Source organism: Trematomus bernacchii, unplaced genomic scaffold, assembly GCF_902827165.1.
Source record: "Trematomus bernacchii unplaced genomic scaffold, fTreBer1.1, whole genome shotgun sequence".
In the NCBI taxonomy this organism is placed as follows: domain Eukaryota; kingdom Metazoa; phylum Chordata; class Actinopteri; order Perciformes; family Nototheniidae; genus Trematomus; species Trematomus bernacchii.
This window is the reverse complement of record NW_022987593.1, coordinates 18,119,746-18,138,738: the sequence shown is the minus strand read 5'-3', so window position 1 is coordinate 18,138,738 and position 18,993 is coordinate 18,119,746. Positions and strand designations below refer to the sequence as shown.

Here is an 18,993-nt window from a genome sequence, read left to right as displayed (position 1 = left end):
CACACACACACACACACACACACACACACACACACACAAACACATAAAGCAGAGCCATTAGTACTTCCTCCACAAGGAGTGATTTCTTCTCCTCCCGCTGTGCTGATGGATTCTAAAAAGCCTGGTGTGCCTCGGAAACACACACACACACACACACACACACACACACACACACACACACACACACACACACACACACACACACACACACACACACACACACAATAAAAAAAGTGGAAAAATAAAAGGTGTTTCTAGCGTACACTATGTGATAAAGTCACAGCTCACGTTTGTAAGAAAACAGTTGAACAATGAACATTACAAATGTTTTTTCTACCTTCCAGTTTACTTGCTCCCTTGATTGATTATTATTGTTCTGGTTTTTGTGTTCTTTTCATCACCAGTCAGCTGGATAAAAACCACATCAGCTGCATCGAGGAGGGAGCGTTCAGAGCTCTGAGGTCTCTGGAAGTACTGTGAGTATCCTGGAAACCTTAAACCTCCACTACTTCAGATCGATTTGCACTTCTCTGGGGACAGACACTGTGTGTGTGTGTGTGTGTGTGTGTGTGTGTGTGTGTGTGTGTGTGTGTGTGTGTGTGTGTGTGTGTGTGTGTGTGTGTGTGTGTGTGTGTGTGTGTGTGTGTGTGTGTGTGTGTGTGTGTGTGTGTGTGTGTGTGTGTGTGTGTGTGTGTGTGTGTGTGTGTGTGTGTGTGTGCTAATAGACTCTCAATTGTGTGTTTTTACAATAAATGAATGCTTATTTTACACATTTTCTAGAATTGTCCCTCACTATCCTCTCCTCTTATCGTGTCTCACTCTTTCTCTCTCACTCTTCTCATCTCTTTCTCACTCTTCTCCCTCTCCTGACCTCTCTCTTTATTCCTCTTCCTCCTTTTCTCCCTCTCTCGCAGGACGCTGAACAACAACAACATCAGTTCTATTCCAGTCTCCAGTTTCAACCACATGCCGAAGCTCCGCACCTTGTGAGTCCTTCACCTCAATGCACTACGTTACCCACAATGCCACACTCCACAAACAGAAACACAATGATATTTGAACAGTGAGAGATACTTAACGATACTTGTTTCTTATTTGTCTTCACTTCTCTCCTTTTCCTTATTTCTTCCCCTCATTTTATTCATTTATTTCTTCTGTCTTCTTAAATGTTTGTTTATTTCCTCTCCGCTAAACTTCTTCACTACTTTCCACCTCTTTCCTCTCTATTGTCACTCTCCGTCCTCTCCGTCCCTCTCCTTTCCTACCTCTCCTCTCCTTCCTCTCCTTTCCTTCCTCTCCTTTCCTTCCTCTCCTTTCCTTCCTCTCCCTTTCTTCCTCTCCTCTCCATCCCTCTCCTTTCCTACCTCTCCTCTCCGTCCTCTCCTTTCCTTCCTCTCCTATCCTTCCTCTCCTCTCCGTCCTCTCCTTTCCTTCCTCTCCTATCCTTCCTCTCCTATCCTTCCTCTCCTTTCCTTCCTCTCCTTTCCTTCCTCTCCTTTCCTTCCTCTCCCTTTCTTCCTCTCCATCCCTCTCCTTTCCTACCTCTCCTCTCCGTCCTCTCCTTTCCTTCCTCTCCTATCCTTCCTCTCCTTTCCTACCTCTCCTTTCCTTCCTCTCCCTTTCTTCCTCTCCTCTCCGTCCTCTCCTTTCCTTCCTCTCCCTTCCTTCCTCTCCCTTTCTTCCTCTCCTCTCCGTCCTCTCCTTTCCTTCCTCTCCCTTCCTTCCTCTCCTCTCCGTCCTCTCCTTTCCTTCCTCTCCTCCTCCAGTCGTCTGCACTCTAACTCTCTCCGATGTGACTGTCACCTGGCCTGGTTGTCTCCTTGGCTGAGGCAGCGAGCGTCTTTAGGACTTTACACTCAGTGCAGCGCCCCCCCCACTCTGAGGGGCCTGAACCTGGCCGAGTTGAGAAAGAGCGACTTCGCCTGCTCAGGTACAGAACTACAGAGACACACTATGTAGTCCACCTCATGTTATACTGATTCAGAGGGGTACAAGGTGATTATAACATTATTTTTCGATGCTTCAAATGTTGGATTTGGAGTCACACTTTGTTTCTTTTGAATAAGATCTCTGTGCTTGTTTAGTTAAAAGATGAACTTAAGAAGACTGCAAGCTATTTAATTTGACTTTTCTAATGAGATTCCTTTGCTCAGTCGGCACAAAAAGTAGTGCATTATGTTGGATGTTAATCGAGAATCGGCTTTTAAACTTTCTGACGTTTGTTTGTTTGTTTGTAGCCTTTATTTAACCAGGTTAAAAAATCCCATTGAGATCAACGATCTCTTTTTCAAGGGAGACCTGCGGTACATTAGTTACACATAAAAACAACAGAAAACAAAAAGGACATCACAACATAATTACAGGGGTATACATTAGCAACCTATTTACAGTGACAGGTATCCAATATCATTTCATCCAGCCGTGCTTTAAAATGATGCAAGGGAATCAAAATGCTCAGTTTCAATGTTTTTTGCATGGTGTTCCAAGCCAGAGGAGCAGCGCACATAAAAGCTTTAGTACCTAAAACAGTTCTAGCACTTGGCACATGTAATAAGAACACATCCTGGGATCTCAGGCAATAGCTACTTGCCACTCTCCGTGAGATCAAAGAGCATATATAAGTCGGTAGTTTACCCAGCATGGCTTTATATATGAATATGTACCAATGACTGAGCCTCCGACCAGTAAGTGAAGGCAGACCTGCCTTGGCATACAGGGTACAGTGATGAGTAAGTACTTTACAGTTAGTAACAAATCTCAGAGCACTGTGATAGGCGGCATCTAACCTTTCCAGGCAATGGGCAGGTGCATTCATATACAATAAATCACCATAGTCTAGCACAGGTAAAAAGGTCACAGTGACTAGCCTTTTCCTGGCTTCAAAAGAGAAACAGGACTTGATTCTAAAAAAGAAACCTAGTCTAACCCTCAGCTTTTTAAGCAGATTAGTGACCTGAAGTTTAAAAGTAAGACAATCATCAAGCCAGATACCAAGGTATTTATAATAGCTAACCACTTGGAGTACTTGTCCTTGCATAGTCACAATATCCAAAGCAGTCTCTGGAGTCTTTTTAGCTTTAGAAAAGAGCATTACCTTGGTTTTATCAACATTTAAAAGAAGCCTAAGCTCAGCGAGCTGAGTCTGAATAATGTTAAAAACAGCCTGTAATTTAACAACCGCCTCCTTAATGGAGGGACCTGCACAGTACATCACGGTATCGTCCGCATAAAAATGTAAAGTAGCTTCATCCACATTTTCACCTAAACTATTGATGTAGATGGAGAATAAAAGTGGACCTAAAACAGAACCTTGTGGTACACCATTAGTAATGTTTAACTACTCAGAAGACAGCCCATCAAAGTGAACACATTGGGATCTTTCAGAGAGGTAGTTCACAAACCACCCCACTGCATGGCTGGATAAGCCAATACTGAGTAGCCTCTGCTTTAAGATGCGATGATCGACGGTATCAAACGCTTTGGAAAGGTCAATAAATAGAGCTGCACAGCTCTGCTTATTATCTAAAATACTTGTAATGTCATTCACCACTTTCATTGTGGCAGTGTATCAAGTATACACTGTATCAAGTACGTCTTACAAGAAAGACCTGCGATTGATCTCATAGATGTGTTCCCACCTAGACGCAACACACTCAGGTCTTAGTGTGTACGATGGCGTTAAAGTTGTAAATGTGAGTTTTGTTTTGTAGGAAATGGCGGCAGTGCGTTCGTGCAGCCGTGCAGCCTGGCGTCGGGCTCGTGTCCTCCGATGTGTTCCTGCAGCAACAACATCGTGGACTGTCGAGGGCGGGGCCTCACCGCCATCCCAGCTCACCTTCCTGAGGCCATGACCGAGATGTGAGTTCTTAATATTTCACGTTATTTCTGTTTAATCTGTTCACCAGTCATTTTTGGATTTCTGTCAATCCTTGAATAGAAATTCCACCTCCCCCCTTAAAGGGGACCTATCATGCAAAATGCACTTTTGTACGTCTTTTATACATGAATATGTGTCCCCGGTGTTCCAGGGAACTCACCAAGTGTCAGAAAACACAACCCTCTCTATTTTCCTCCATACCCAAATCTCTAAAAAAGGGGCTGCAACGGATCTGATAAAAACTGATCCAGATTTGAACACTGTCCTGACGTCAGGACGGTGGCGCTACGGCTATTGGGCCAACTCCACCAATCAGGAGGAGACAGCCACGGCCATTGCCGTTCGAAAGCGCTGGAGACGATGTAGTACATATGCCAGGCCAGTAGATGGTGCTGTTCTCACTGAATCAGCCCTTGCTAAATCAGAGCTAGAAATTGTCAAATTGAGCTAAATGAGGCATGGCTAAAATGCATGATCTGTTTGGTATTTTGAAAAAAAAAAAGTATAAATATGCCTTATATAGGTATGGTCCTACACTATATTATTATAATATAGCATGATAGGTCCACTTTAAACTTTTATACACCGCATTTCATTTATATTTAGCATTTTTAGTTCCACTTAATAATAATCATGCCGTAATACTTGACAGGAAGGCTTCGAATAAATGTCTGTCTCTCTGTTTCTAGACGTTTGGAGCAGAATGGCATCAAGTCGGTTCCTCCGGGCGCCTTCACCTCCTACAAGAAGCTTCGTCGGATGTGAGTCCTCTAAAGACATCCTTGTACTAATACATATATACTGTAACAGTTGATGTTCAAGACACATTTTGGACGAATATCAATGATTTCCCCACTTTTGTTCTTCAAATATAAGATACTGACCATAGACTGTATATACTGTAAGAAGTGATAATGAAGCCACTTTGACCTCACACTTTGTTTTGTAATAATAATAATAATAATAAATTATATTTATATAGCGCCTTTCAAGGGACTCAAGGTCGCTGTACATGGTGGACAAACAAACAGACAATCAAAGGGCAAACAAAAAATAAAGGAAGCCGGGGGACCAAGAAAGGGCTCGGGCCCGAAGGCCAGAGTGAACAGGTGTGTTTTTAATGATGGTTTGAAGATGTCCAGGGAGGCAGCATTACGGATCTCGGCAGGAAGTGCATTCCAGAGGGTGGGGGGCCGCAACACTGAACGCCCTGTCACCAACCGTTCGGAGGCGAGAGCGGGGGATGGAGAGCAGGCCCGTGTCTGAGGACCGCAGACTCCGAGAAGGGGTGTAGGGATGGAGGAGGTCCGATAAGTACTGGGGGGCGAGGGTATGGAGGGACTTGTACGTGAGGAGGAGTGTTTTGTACTGAATCCGGGACTTGACCGGCAGCCAGTGGAGGTGGATGAGGGTGGGGGTGATGTGTTGCCATGGCTTGGTGCGGGTGAGAAGCCTGGCGGCAGAGTTCTGGACGTATTGGAGCCTGTCCAGGGTTTTGCTGGGAACCCCGGACAGGACTCCATTGCAGTAGTCCAGACGGGATGTGATGAAGGCGTGTACGAGTGTTTCTTCCACAGAGTCAGAGAGTGAGGGCCGGAGTCTGGCAATGTTTTTGAGATGGTAGAAGGCGGATTTGGTAACAGATTTGATGTGCGCCTGGAAAGAGAGGGTGGAGTCCAGGATGACTCCCAGGTTGCGGACTTCAGTGGACGGGGAGATGGAGCAGCCGTCAATGGAGAGAAGCAGGTCTCCAACCTTCTGGAGCATGACATTTGGATTTTTAGCTGTTTATGTGAGAAAGATTTCAGATCCACTTCAAAAATACTGTGAATTCTCTCTAATTAAGATTTCAATTTGAAAATAAATATATTTATTTAACGCCAGAGTTCAAACTAGATTGTTTTAATATTGAGCTTTTTTGAAAGTTAACCATCAGCTGTAACTTCCTTCAGCTTCTATGATTTATAGTATAATTCTGATTATTATCACACCAAGTGATTAAATAGACATTTTTCTTTGTATGAGGTTTTTTAGACTTGCTCCATACAGCCAGAGAAACTGTGTTTTTTTAAGGCTTTACCCTTTAAAATGTATCTCAACCTAATCCTCTGGGAAAACGTCAGTGTTTTAGGCTCTGCTCTGCCAACTGGATCTCTCCTTCCTCTGCTGTGGCTTTCCTGCTCGACATAACAAACATCCCCAGTGGATTTTCAGCTTGAAGGAGCGCTTGATTGATGTCAGCCTGCAAAGAAATGCAGTCCCAATCCAAGGACTTTTAATGGTCTTGCATGACGAATCACACACATATCACTGTGATCTAGTGTCTAAAATGCACATTTGACCCCAATAACAATGTTCTTTTTAGTCTCCTTTTATTATTTCCTTTCTTTATGGCTCATATAATTCCTTTGCCAGTTTCTATTCTAAGACATTTTCTCCGTCTGCATGTTCTGTGGTTGCCCTTTCCCTCTCAATCTTATCCTTCACTTCCCCTTCGTCCTCTTACATCATCACTATGAGACCGTCCCAAGGCTTTAGAGGCGGTTTGATTACATTACCAGGCGTCTTTAAGTGGTTTCTCTTCAAATTTATTATGACAGTGGAGCGACTGACATGTGGCAGCAGAACAAGGATTTTATTATCTGACATGTTGTGGTCGGCCAGAACAAGTCAGAGTAAAAACTTAAAGTTGGCCGGCTGAACCAAAATGACTGCCTTTGGGTCGGGTTTCTCATCTCCATAAATGTTTTTTTATTTGATTTGATTAAAGGATTAGACAAAATGAACAATAAAACCATTCGTGTGTGTTCTGATCCAAGAGAATAACACATGAAACTGTTCATCTATAAAAGAGAATACTGCATTACACGCTCTCTAATCTCCTTCATCCTTCAATCTTTATTATAGTACACTTTGTTTCATTATGGCTTTTTTGCCAAAATACAGTTCAAACTTATTTAAACAACGATTTAAAACAGACAGATTCAAGTTAATCAGTGGAGTTAGGAAGGAATGAGTCTCAAAATCCAGACATTTGTTAGCATTTTACCACTTCCTGTCGCCTTATCTCGAATTCTTTGCATGTGTTTTTGGTTTTTAGCATGACATAAGGTCTGTTGTTAAACTGAAGATATTTTGTACTTCTACTTAAAATACGTCAGTAAATACTCCAATGGTGAATTTGAAAAAAGCGGTTGCTAACAAGTGTCTGAATCAGACGACTAAATGTCATCAGGCCTAACATTAGCCACCTTTAGCTTAGCGGTGGTGATGTGAAGTCATGTGACCGTGCTGTAGTTCCTTTATAGCCCAACATTAGCCACCTTTAGCTTAGCGGTGGTGATGTGAAGTCATGTGACCGTGCTGTAGTTCCTTTATAGCCCAACATTAGCCACCTTTAGCTTAGCGGTGGTGACGTGAAGTCATGTGACCATGCTGTAGTTCCTTTATAGCCCAACATTAGCCACCTTTAGCTTAGCGGTGGTGACGTGAAGTCATGTGACCGTGCTGTAGTTCCTTTATAGCCCAACATTAGCCGCCTTTAGCTTAGAGGTGGTGACGTGAAGTCATGTGACCGTGCTGTAGTTCCTTTATAGAGTGGCGAAGTCACGCCCACCTACTTCCGGGTAATGGGACCTTATTTCGGAAAAATTATGCATTGAAGTCAATGGGGAGAGAAAACTTATCTTTCGATCCCGTTTGAATTGTGCCATGAATTACACATATGATGTTTGTCAAACTTAAAAAATAATTTCCATGTAAAAAAAGTCACAGTTTGTCGTAAAACTGTTGAAATATACGTAACTAGAAAGACTACAAATCCCAGAGTCGCGTAAGTGATGTCACAATTGTTTTCCTCCACCATTCAGATACCTAAGATCAGCGCAATATAGATATAATCTATCTATATGGCGCTGGCTAAGATAAGATAACTTTAACAAGATGCCTGTGTGCTTAGTACCAGGTTGTTGTTATTATACCAGCAATGGGTCTTGCTCGTTCTTTTGCTTCCCGTCTGATGAAAGGATCAGGAGTGGCTTGATCAAGTTAGCTACCTAGCTAGTAGCTAGCACGTTAGTTAGCATTACAGCCTTGTCATTTTTATTAGCCTTAACATGAAGTAACATTAAGTAACCCAAAATGTTAAACAGTAAGAGTAGTAGTCATATTTCGTGAACCCTTTGAATAGTACTGTCACCGGTGTGATCATTCTATAATACACCATTTAAGCCCGGGGGAGAAATGCTAACGCTAACGTTAGCATCGGCGATCTTCTCTACTTCATGCTATCTGCACAAATGGTTGACATTAAACATTAAAACGACCAGGCAGTTCAGAGAGAATCAAAGGAAGGCAGGCAGGCAGCTTTGCATGAAATTCTTCAGGACGTGTTTCATTGTGGTGATAGTGAGGGTAGTCAATCGTGTTGTTGACAAGACAGTAGTGACGGCCATCTTGGTGACGTGTGTTGTTGACCAGAGATGTAGTTCATTGAGCGTTTCACACAAACAAATGTGTTACTTCACAATTTTACGACACATTTCTTTTTTTTTTACTTGCAAAATTATCTTTTAAATTGACAAACATCATATGTGTAATTCGTGGCACAATTCAAACGGGATTGAAAGATAATCTTTCTCTCTCCATTGACTTCAATGCATAACTTTTCCGAAATAAGGTCCCATGGGGCTCAACCGGAAGGGGAGGGACTTCGCCACTTTATAGCCCAACATTAGCCACCTTTAGCTTAGCATGGTGACGTGAAGTCATGTGACCATGCTGTAGTTCCTTTATAGCCCAACATTAGCCACCTTTAGCTTAGCATGGTGACGTGAAGTCATGTGACCGTGCTGTAGTTCCTTTATAGCCCAACATTAGCCACCTTTAGCTTAGCATGGTGACGTGAAGTCATGTGACCGTGCTGTAGTTCCTTTATAGCCCAACATTAGCCACCTTTAGCTTAGCGGTGGTGACGTGACGTCATGTGACCGTGCTGTAGTTCCTTTATAACCCAACATTAGCCACCTTTAGCTTAGCGGTGGTGACGTGAAGTCATGTGACCGTGCTGTAGTTCCTTTATAGCCCAACATTAGCCACCTTTAGCTTAGCGGTGGTGACGTGAAGTCATGTGACCGTGCTGTAGTTCCTTTATAGCCTAAAGTAAGCTTTTTACTTCAGAAATCATAAAGTGGTGTTTATATGTGGAGATTATCCTACTGAACAAAACGTGTAATATCACCATAACATTCTGTCTAAGGAGCCTTTGCAATGCTAACCTGGTTTCACCTACTAAATGAACTCTAATGAATACAAATATGAAACAATTGTTTGTGTGTATTTATGTATTATTTGTCTCTTTCCCAGAGACCTGAGTAACAACCAGATATCTGAGATTGCTCCTGATGCTTTCCACGGCCTCCGAGCTCTCAACTCCCTGTAAGTAACACACAGAGTCTCAGCGTGTGTGTGTATGTGTGTGTGTGTTTGTGTGTGTGTGTGTGTGTGTGTGTGTGTCTGTCTGTTGGAGTGTTATCAGAGTGCCTGTACCAATATGTGTTTACATATGTCTGCGGTAAGCCTGTCTATACCTCCATATGTTTGCACCGCATGCGTGTGTTCCTCATCTGCTGCTATGAATAATTCAAGTGGCGCCTCCTCTCTGTAAACAAAATTATTTATGAAATATCAGAACTTACACACAATCACAGCGGGTGGCCTGCGGGTATGTGTGTATTCATGTAGTGTGTGTGTGTGTGTGTGTGTGTTCACTTATGCCTCGACTGTATGTATTTGTTATTCTTGTGTGCAGCCACGTGAATGTTTTACCAATGGAATAAATGTGTTATCTATTTTTATAACGATGTGAATTGACAATAAAAGATCCTAGTAGCACACTTATTGAATTAATTTGAATACAGGATATTTCATAAACTCTCTCTGTGTGCAGGGTGCTGTATGGTAATAAGATCACGGAGCTTCCCAGCGGAGTGTTTGATGGCCTTTCCTCTGTGGAGCTGCTGTAAGTCTCAAACTACAACGTGCATATATATTTGTTTGAGCTGACGTTTTCACTGAGTGAGTTTTAATGCAAATACATTTCAGGTGTCAAATATACTAAAAGAGCCCATCATTTGTTGGAGTGTTGGATGGAAACTAGTAGGTGTTTCTGTTCAGATTCTGCCAGTGAATCTTTTTCCATTACCATGCTGTGATGTTCATTTGTGATAACACTGCAATGAACAACATACGGTATTCCACATGCTGAAGCTTCAGTCGTAAAAGGTGTATGGCTGTAATAATAATAGATTACATTTATAGCACCTTTCAAGGGACCCAAGGCTGCTTTACATGCTGTGAACAAACAAATAAACAAGTAGGGCAAATAATAAAGTACAAATTAAATAAATAGCAGGGGGACTGTGATGGGTTAGGGGTCAAAGGCCATGGTGAACAGGTGAGTTTTTAATGATGGTGTTCAAACTACACCAAGCAATTCTAAGTGGACTTCAACCGATCTGTAACACTGAGTTTCTCCCGCAAGCTGACATTCAAAATAAACAGTTTTAAATATTGTGTTTACCAGACATGTAATTAATTACTAAAAGGATTATCTATATATATTTATTATACAGACAAATGATGGAGTTTAATATCCAGAGATGGCAAAAGTACACACATCCTTTACTCAAGTAGAAGTACAGATCATCAAACATTCAACTGCTACTCAGTAGTATGTATCTAATACCTAATATATATATATCATTCCAATAACTTGTATATAGACTCATACTGCACTATTCCACATCATAACTTTATTTCATTTTTATAACTATTATTATTTTTGTATTGCTCTTGCTCTTATTGTTATTATGTTATGTTATTATGTTGCATTGTTGGAGAAGCCTGTGACATAAGATTTTCAACTGCATAATTACTCTGTAGCTATGTCAGATTGACAATAAAGAACCTTGAACCTTGAACCTTGAGATACTCGTGTTTAAAAATACTCTGGTAAAAGTAGAAGTACTGACTAAACTTCGTTACTCAAGTAAAAGTAAAGAGCTTTGAAATGTACTTCAGTAAAAAGTACCCATAACTAGCAGCTGTTTTAAAGAGTACCTGACCTCCCTTTATATTAATAGAACAATAATGTCATTGTTAGCTAATGAATGTTTCCATGCTGAACAACGGCAACATGACAACGTTTTCATTGGTCCCTCTTCTTTAGAGAAGACCAGGAAATGATGGATACACGGATCGTGTTCAAATCAATAGGCACGCAATGACTCTAAATAATAATAATCACGCCACCAAACACACATTCAAACTAAAGTAACCAGCCTGTTTGGAAAATGTGAGAAGTAGAAAGTACAGGTATTTGTGTTCAACATGTAAGAAGTAGAAAGTACAGGTATTTGAGTTCAACATGTAAGAAGTAGAAAGTACAGGTATTTGTGTTCAACATGTAAGAAGTAGAAAGTACAGGTATTTGTGTTCAAAATGTAAGAAGTAGAAAGTACAGGTATTTGTGTTCAACATGTAAGAAGTAGAAAGTACAGGTATTTGTGTTCAACATGTAAGAAGTAGAAAGTACAGGTATTTGTGTTCAACATGTAAGAAGTAGAAAGTACAGGTATTTGTGTTCAACATGTAAGAAGTAGAAAGTTCAGGTATTTGAGTTCAACATGTAAGAAGTAGAAAGTACAGGTATTTGTGTTCAACATGTAAGAAGTAGAAAGTTCAGGTATTTGTGTTCAAAATGTAAGAAGTCAAAGTAAACAGTCGTCAGAAAAATAAGTAGTGGAGTAAAGTACTGATACCAGAAACATGAACTTACAGTAAGTACAGTAACAAAGTATTTGTACTCCACTGCTTCCCACCTCTGTTAATATCCTGATGTTCCCTTGTGTTACTCAGGCTGCTGAATGCCAATAAGATCCACTGCATCAGAGCGTCCGTGTTCAAAGATCTGGAGAATCTGGCTCTGCTGTCGCTTTATGACAACAAGATCCAGAGTCTGGCTAAAGGAACCTTCAGCTCCCTGCACAGCATCCAGACACTGTGAGAACACACACACACACACACACACACACACACACACACACACACACACACACACACACACACACACACACACACACACACACACACACACACACACACATACATACTCTCACATATGCACACTCACACACACACTCAGACTCACACTCACACACACACACACTCACACACACACACACACACACACACACACACACACACACACACACACACACACACTCACACTCACACTCACACTCACATAAACTATTTTAAGTTCTGTTCCACACCATTCAGCCTGATCTGACTGATGTCCTGCCCCTTGTGATTTCCCATCAGCCACCTGGCCCAGAACCCCTTCGTGTGTGACTGTAATGTGAAGTGGCTCGCCGACTTCCTGCGCTCCAACCCCATCGAGACGAGCGGAGCACGCTGCGCAAGCCCCCGCCGCCTCGCCAACAAACGCATCGCCCAGATCAAGAGCAGCAAGTTCCGCTGCTCCGGTCAGTGTGTGTGTGTGTGTGTGTGTGTGTGTGTGTGTGTGTGTGTGTGTGTGTGTGTGTGTGTGTGTGTGTGGTGTGTGTGTGTGTGTGTGTGTGTGTGTGTGTGTGTGTGTGTGTGTGTGTGTGTGTGTGTGTTTCAGTGTGGTTGTAGCTTCTCAAAAGTGATAATTTTGTGCTTTTTTTGAGTAATCTTTAGAGCCATAATCATTATGACAATAAACAAAGTTAGCAGATAATCATGGAGAAGTCGCAGAGCAAAGTATTCAGAGGCACATTTTGAAAGCCTCTTTTACCTAAACATTTTTTTAATATATTGTTTTATTTATCTTTTTAATTGGTAAATGATAGTGATTCAATTGTTATTGAAGCTTAAAGGGGACCTATCATGCAAAATGCACTTTCTGATGTCTTTTATACATAAACATGTGTCCCCGGTGTGTCGGGGAACTCACGCAGCGTCAGAAAATAAAACCCTCTCTCTTTTCCTCTGTACCCAAATCTCTAAAAACGGGGCTACAACGGAGCTGATCCAGATTTGCGTCCGATATGACGTAATATCTGAAATGTGGACCCACGGCCCTATCAGAAACTTTGCTATCAGAAACAATGCCCGACTGTTTTGGACGTAATATGGTCGGTGTTTACATTAGCATCGCTAACACTCAGAGCTAACCTGTACTGGAGAGCATGTGTGTGAAGAAGCAGGAAATAAAAAGGAACTCACCTTGTGGTATAACCGGCAAGAGAGAAAGCCTTTGAGCTCCATACTGTTTCAGAAAGAATCCTTGATAATCCATGATATGGGGTTTCATCACGGCAGTATTTAGTTTAGACAGTAGCTGCCGGGTCCCGCATGAGCTCAGCCCCCTCCTTTTTTCTTTTTTAAAGCTTTATACCCCAAATCAGCACTTTTGAAACAGGAAGTGAAATAGAGGGATATGAGGCATGGCTAGAATGGGTGATCTGTTTGGTATTTTGAGCAAAACACTTCATAGACATGTTTTTTATATATTGTTATATATCTGAGACCTATGCTATTGCCTAAAAATAGCATGATAGCTGACCTTTAAGGTTAACAAATAACTGTTTACCTAATAAAGTACTGTTTTCGATTATAAAATGTGCTTTTTACGACATATCTTCATGGATTCTTCTGGATTCTTTGTGCGTGTTGAAACTTTTGATTAACTTTTGGTTTTGTTTCTCTTTCTTTTTCTTGACAGCCAAGGAGCAGTACCACATCCCAGGTGATTATTGTTGTCTCTGTGTGTTTATTAAACTGTCAAGCCTTCACTGTAAATGCCTGATTACATTTGAAAGTACAAATAATTTGAGCTCCTACAGCCTGACAGGATGTAATAACAATAATGTTCACCGTGGCGGCACCAGAACGTGACTTTGAAATCTGTCGTCTCGCTGTTTCTGTTTCATCTCAGAAATCCTTCAGCTCAATATCTGCTGGATTTACGGCAACATTAAAGTCTTTTAACTCCAGAGTGAAGGACATGGACTCCTGTAACATGTCTCATGCACTCAACAGAGATTTGTTATCATAGTTATCTACTTTGGCCTGTTAGATTAAGCTGATTTAAAAAACATGAGTTTCTTTAGTTTCAGTGAGTAGCAGAAGTATCGTCAAAAATAAATATTTGATCCAAATGCAAACCAGATGTTACGAGCTGATTGAACTGGTTCACAAATGTAAATTGAAGCATTTTTTAAAACTTGTAAATCACTTTATAAACGAATCCCTGCAGATTCAAGTTTAGGAAAAAGTTCATGTTTCCAGAACAGCTTCCAGTCTTTCCAGTTAAAACAAATCTGAAGCCAGGAGGAGAATCAGTCATCATCTGAAACGGAATACTTTATTCATCCCGGGAGGAATGGTGTTTCGTGACTGTTGCTCCTAAAAATAAATACAAGTTAAAAAAATAATAAGTAAGAATGTACAAAAATAATAAATACAAATATTGAAAATACACATAAGTAGTGAAAGTCAAATGTGCAATAAAAAATACAGAAACAGAATACAAATATTAAAGTTTAATTAAAATTGTGCAATAAAAATATACAAAATAAAACACAATTATTTCAAAAAACATTAGAGTAGAATTAAATTGTCCAATTATAGATAAATATAATACAAACTAATACAATATTTATAAAACATAATTATTCACGTGTCATAAGGTTCATATTAACATTTAATTTAAGGAAATAATTGTCAATTATTTAAAGACTACTTAAATTGAGCAGTCTACATGGCCTCACTGTGTTTTTCCGTGTGTGTGTGTGTGTGTGTGTGTGTGTGTGTGTGTGCGTGTGCGTGTGTGTGCAGGTACTGAGGACAGGCATCTCAGCTATGAGTGTAACAGTAAGCCGGTGTGTCCCGCTAAGTGTCGCTGTGAGGCCAACGTGGTCGACTGCTCCAACCTTCGCCTCACCAAGTTCCCCGAACACCTGCCCTCCTCCACCGAAGAGCTGTGAGACACACACACACACACACACACACACACACACACACACACACACACACACACACACACACACACACACAGTCAGATTAAATAATAATGATAGTCAAAAAACCTATAAAGCAAACTGTGTTTTTGCTACAGAATTATCAATTCAGAGTTTTAATGAAAAAATGTCTGAGGCAAGAAATGTTAAAGTTAAACAAGAAACTTTATTATGAGAGATGAGGGTAAACTGTACATTTTGATAATTGAGCATCACTGGATATTGATTTATTAACAAATAACTACGATAATCATCATATAAACTAAATATGTTTAACTTTTGATGGTAACATATGCATTACAAATTCAGTTAATTGCTTGTTTTTTCAGACAAAAAGTCCAAAATATTCAATTATTATATGATTTGAACAAAGGGAATTGGTAAAATGTCATCTTTGAGAAGTTGAAACAAGTTACATTTTGATAAATTACTTCATGAATGACTTAAATAATAAAGCAACTATCAAGGTCTTCCATCCAGCGCTATTTCTATTAGTTGGTAAAGTGCTTCACAAATGCCTCCATCCTTTGGAGACCTTCCTAAATTGCTTGTTTTTCTTATATCAACTGTCCAAAGCAGAACAATTCACAATGATTTAAAACAAATAAAAGCTGAAAATCATCAGAAGTTGAAGCCAGTAGATGTTTGACGGATTTGCTCGATAATTGACTAAAACAATAAAGCAATTAATTCTGCTCTTTTCCTATGATGTTCAATACAAGCCCCTGATATCTGTAGGTGTGTCAGTCTGGCTCCAGGATGCCCAGTGTGCTTTATTCTATTTGTAGGATGCTTTTATTCAAAGTGCATGGCCAGTCCCTGTGGGGTCCGCTGTGTTAAAGCCATACTCTGCAAGACACACTCCTATGTATGTACACACGGACTGTAGATACACACACACACATGTAGGCACTTTATGGATATCCATGTTGACATGTGTGTATGGACTCATGCTGCATGGATGCACACTCAGTGGACAAACACACACACACACACACACACACACACACACACACACACACACACACACACACACACACACACACACACACACAGACACACACACACACACACCAAACAGACTCTCCTGCTAATGATGTTTTCTCTGTGTGTTTCAGGCGTCTAAACAACAACGACCTCTCGGTGCTCGAGGCCACCCGAGCCTTCAAGGGTCTGTCGCAGCTCAAGAAAATGTAGGTCACTCCGAAAAACTTTAACAATGACAAAAACCCGTTTAATCATCAAAAGAAAGTCTCTGGAGATCTCATTGTCCGTCCAGAACAATGACCTCAAAGGGATGGTTCGGATGTTTTGACGTGTGGTTTAATGAGGGACTCCTCAATAGTCAGTGTGTTACTAGAAACAGAGAGAAGAACCTAATGTACTGATGGGATGAGGTCACCAGCAACACTGTTTTTTATTCAATTTTGACAAGGAACATGCATAAATCTACATTATTGTCAAAAAAAGAAGGGTTATTTTATGCCACATTAAGCTATAACGGTACGTCCACACGGCTCCGTCGCGTGCTTCAACGGAGACGCTTCCCATTCACTTTGCATGGGGTGACGTCACGCTTTGCCGAACTGCATTGTGGTTCCGTCAACTCAAATATTACTAACGATTATAGAGAAATGTAGAAAGCATTAAGTCTTCCTCTCTTCTTGCAGTAACCTGAGCAACAACAAGATCTCAGAGATCGAGGACGGAGCGTTCGACGGCGCCTCGTCGGTGGTGGAGCTCCACCTGACGGCCAATCACCTGGAGTCAGTGAGAGGGAGCATGTTCAGAGGCATGGAGGGACTGCGCATGCTGTGAGTAACTTCCTCCTCTTCCTGTGTGCTCATCACCAGAGAGAGAGGTGTACATCAGACCCTAAAGAGCTTACACAGGAGTAATGGAAGAAACAGGGTGAGAGAGAGAGGGAGGGGTTTAATGGGATATTTCGGTTTGATTGATTTCATTCATGATGAGATGTAGGATGTTTTGATATGTCAACTGCACTGCTTTAATATCTTGTTTCAGAGTGTGCCCCACATTCTCAATACCTTGTGAAAACTGCTTGATACAGTTATTAATGTTTTATGTTTTAAAGGTTAACTTAAAATATATAAACAGCTGTAACATGGACACAATGTTATACGATTCATATACTACTGCACAACAACAGAAGTAATCACTTCTAAGTTTGTATTTAAACAGTGAAGTATTTTAAGGTGTCATGTACTTAAATCTGTAAGTGTGTGTGTGTGTATGTGTGTGTGTGTGTGTGTGTGTGTGTGTGTGTGTGTGTGTGTGTGTGTGTGTGTGCGTGTGTGTGTGTGTGTGTGTGTGTGTGTGTGAGTGTGTGTGTGTGTGTGTGTGTGTGTGTGTGTGTGTGCGTGTGTGTGTGTGTGTGTGTGTGTGTGTGTGTGTGTGTGTGTGTGTGTGTGTGTGTGTGTGTGTGTGTGTGTGTGCGTGTGTGTGCGTGCGTGTGTGTGTGTGTGTGTGTGTGTGTGTGTGTAGGATGCTGAGGAACAACAAGATCAGCTGTATCCATAACGGCAGCTTCACCGGTCTGGGTAACGTCCGTCTGCTCTCGCTCTACGACAACCAGCTGAGCACCATCCTGCCCGGAGCCTTCGACACGCTGCCCAACCTGTCCACTCTGTGAGAGACACACACACACACACACACACACACACATCTCTGTTGTTTCTTTGGCTGCGGTCAAATAGTAAGAAAATATCTTAAGGAAAGTGAAAGGACATGGTTCCTCACCCTCTTGTCCACTTGTTTTAAACAACATGAATCCCAACTAGTATGATTGTTAGAACGTTTTTGAATAAATAAAACTTCATGTAACATATGCATCACTTGTCGGGCCTACACATTGATCAGTGTGCATATCACCAGTCAATCATGTTGAAAAAAAGTTGTGTAAACCCCACGAAAGTTAGTTAACACCACAAAACGTTAAAGTTCAAAGATCTCCATTTGTTTAACACCTTGTTGAAAGTTCAGAACATTTAAGCACTTTGGTAAGTTATAGCATAAGATGTCAAATAACCATAACTTACATGATCTGTGTTTCTTGGTCTCTATCGGTTGTCTCTCTGTCACTTTAAAACTTTACGGACGCAAGTAATTGTGGTCCAGCAGTATCTCCTTTCCTTGTGTAAAGGATGGTCCGGTGTATTCTGAATGAATTAAACAAGGAAGCATTGAATCAATCTCCTTTCATGTTATCCATCCAAACAGCTCTTATCATGAAAGCCACTTCATGGTGTGTCAGCCATGCTCATTTCAGTCTTTCTTCATCTCCTCTGTCCATCAGGAATCTTCTGGCCAACCCTTTTAACTGTGACTGCCGTCTGTCCTGGTTCGGAGCGTGGCTTCGGAGCCGGCGGATCGTGACGGGGAATCCTCGCTGCCAGAGCCCCGCCTTCCTTAGAGAAATCCCCCTGCAGGACGTAGCTGTTCCTGACTTCCGCTGCAGAGACGGTACGATACACACATACACACACGATATATAATACTGACAGAAAAACATAATCAAAATGCAACACAGTTCAGATCTATAGAAGAGCATTGAGACAAAGGGGAAGAACATGCATAACGTTAAAGGTGGAGCTTAACATTACACATTAAAGGTCTCCTTTCATTCCCTTTCTGATGTCTTTTATACATAAAGATGTGTCCCCGGTGTGTCAGGGAACTCACGCAGCATCAGAAAATAAAACCCTCTCTCTTTTCCTCCGTACCCACATCTCTAAAAACGGGGCTACAACGGAGCTGATACAATTTTGCGTCCGATATGACGTAATATCGGAAATGTGGGCTGGCTTTACACCCACGTCGCTATCAGAAACAATGCGCGACGTGTTTTGGACGTAATAACAATCAAAACTATTTTAAAGCTACGGACCCAGAATCAGCACTTTAGTAACAGGTCTGAAATAGAGGGATATGAGGCATGGCTAGAATGGGTGATCTGTTTGGTATTTTGAGCAAAACACTTCATAGACATGTTTTGTATAGATCTGAGACCTATAATATATGCCTAAAAAT

General features: G+C 41.2%; 1 protein-coding gene across 1 annotated transcript in view; it reads left to right on the top strand.

Annotated features, from left to right (window-relative positions):
* LOC117482037 (slit homolog 1 protein-like) overlaps positions 1 to 18,993 on the top strand; it is an 87,276-nt gene that overhangs the window by 42,240 nt on the left and 26,043 nt on the right. The window contains exons 6-20 of the mRNA XM_034130004.1: positions 405 to 476; positions 915 to 986; positions 1,767 to 1,930; positions 3,711 to 3,858; positions 4,567 to 4,638; positions 9,242 to 9,313; positions 9,825 to 9,896; positions 11,795 to 11,938; positions 12,260 to 12,423; positions 13,647 to 13,670; positions 14,762 to 14,906; positions 16,062 to 16,136; positions 16,614 to 16,757; positions 17,449 to 17,592; positions 18,260 to 18,426. Of these exons, the coding sequence (XP_033985895.1) occupies positions 405 to 476; positions 915 to 986; positions 1,767 to 1,930; positions 3,711 to 3,858; positions 4,567 to 4,638; positions 9,242 to 9,313; positions 9,825 to 9,896; positions 11,795 to 11,938; positions 12,260 to 12,423; positions 13,647 to 13,670; positions 14,762 to 14,906; positions 16,062 to 16,136; positions 16,614 to 16,757; positions 17,449 to 17,592; positions 18,260 to 18,426 (1,679 nt within the window). The remainder of the gene's footprint in view (positions 1 to 404; positions 477 to 914; positions 987 to 1,766; positions 1,931 to 3,710; positions 3,859 to 4,566; positions 4,639 to 9,241; positions 9,314 to 9,824; positions 9,897 to 11,794; positions 11,939 to 12,259; positions 12,424 to 13,646; positions 13,671 to 14,761; positions 14,907 to 16,061; positions 16,137 to 16,613; positions 16,758 to 17,448; positions 17,593 to 18,259; positions 18,427 to 18,993) is intronic.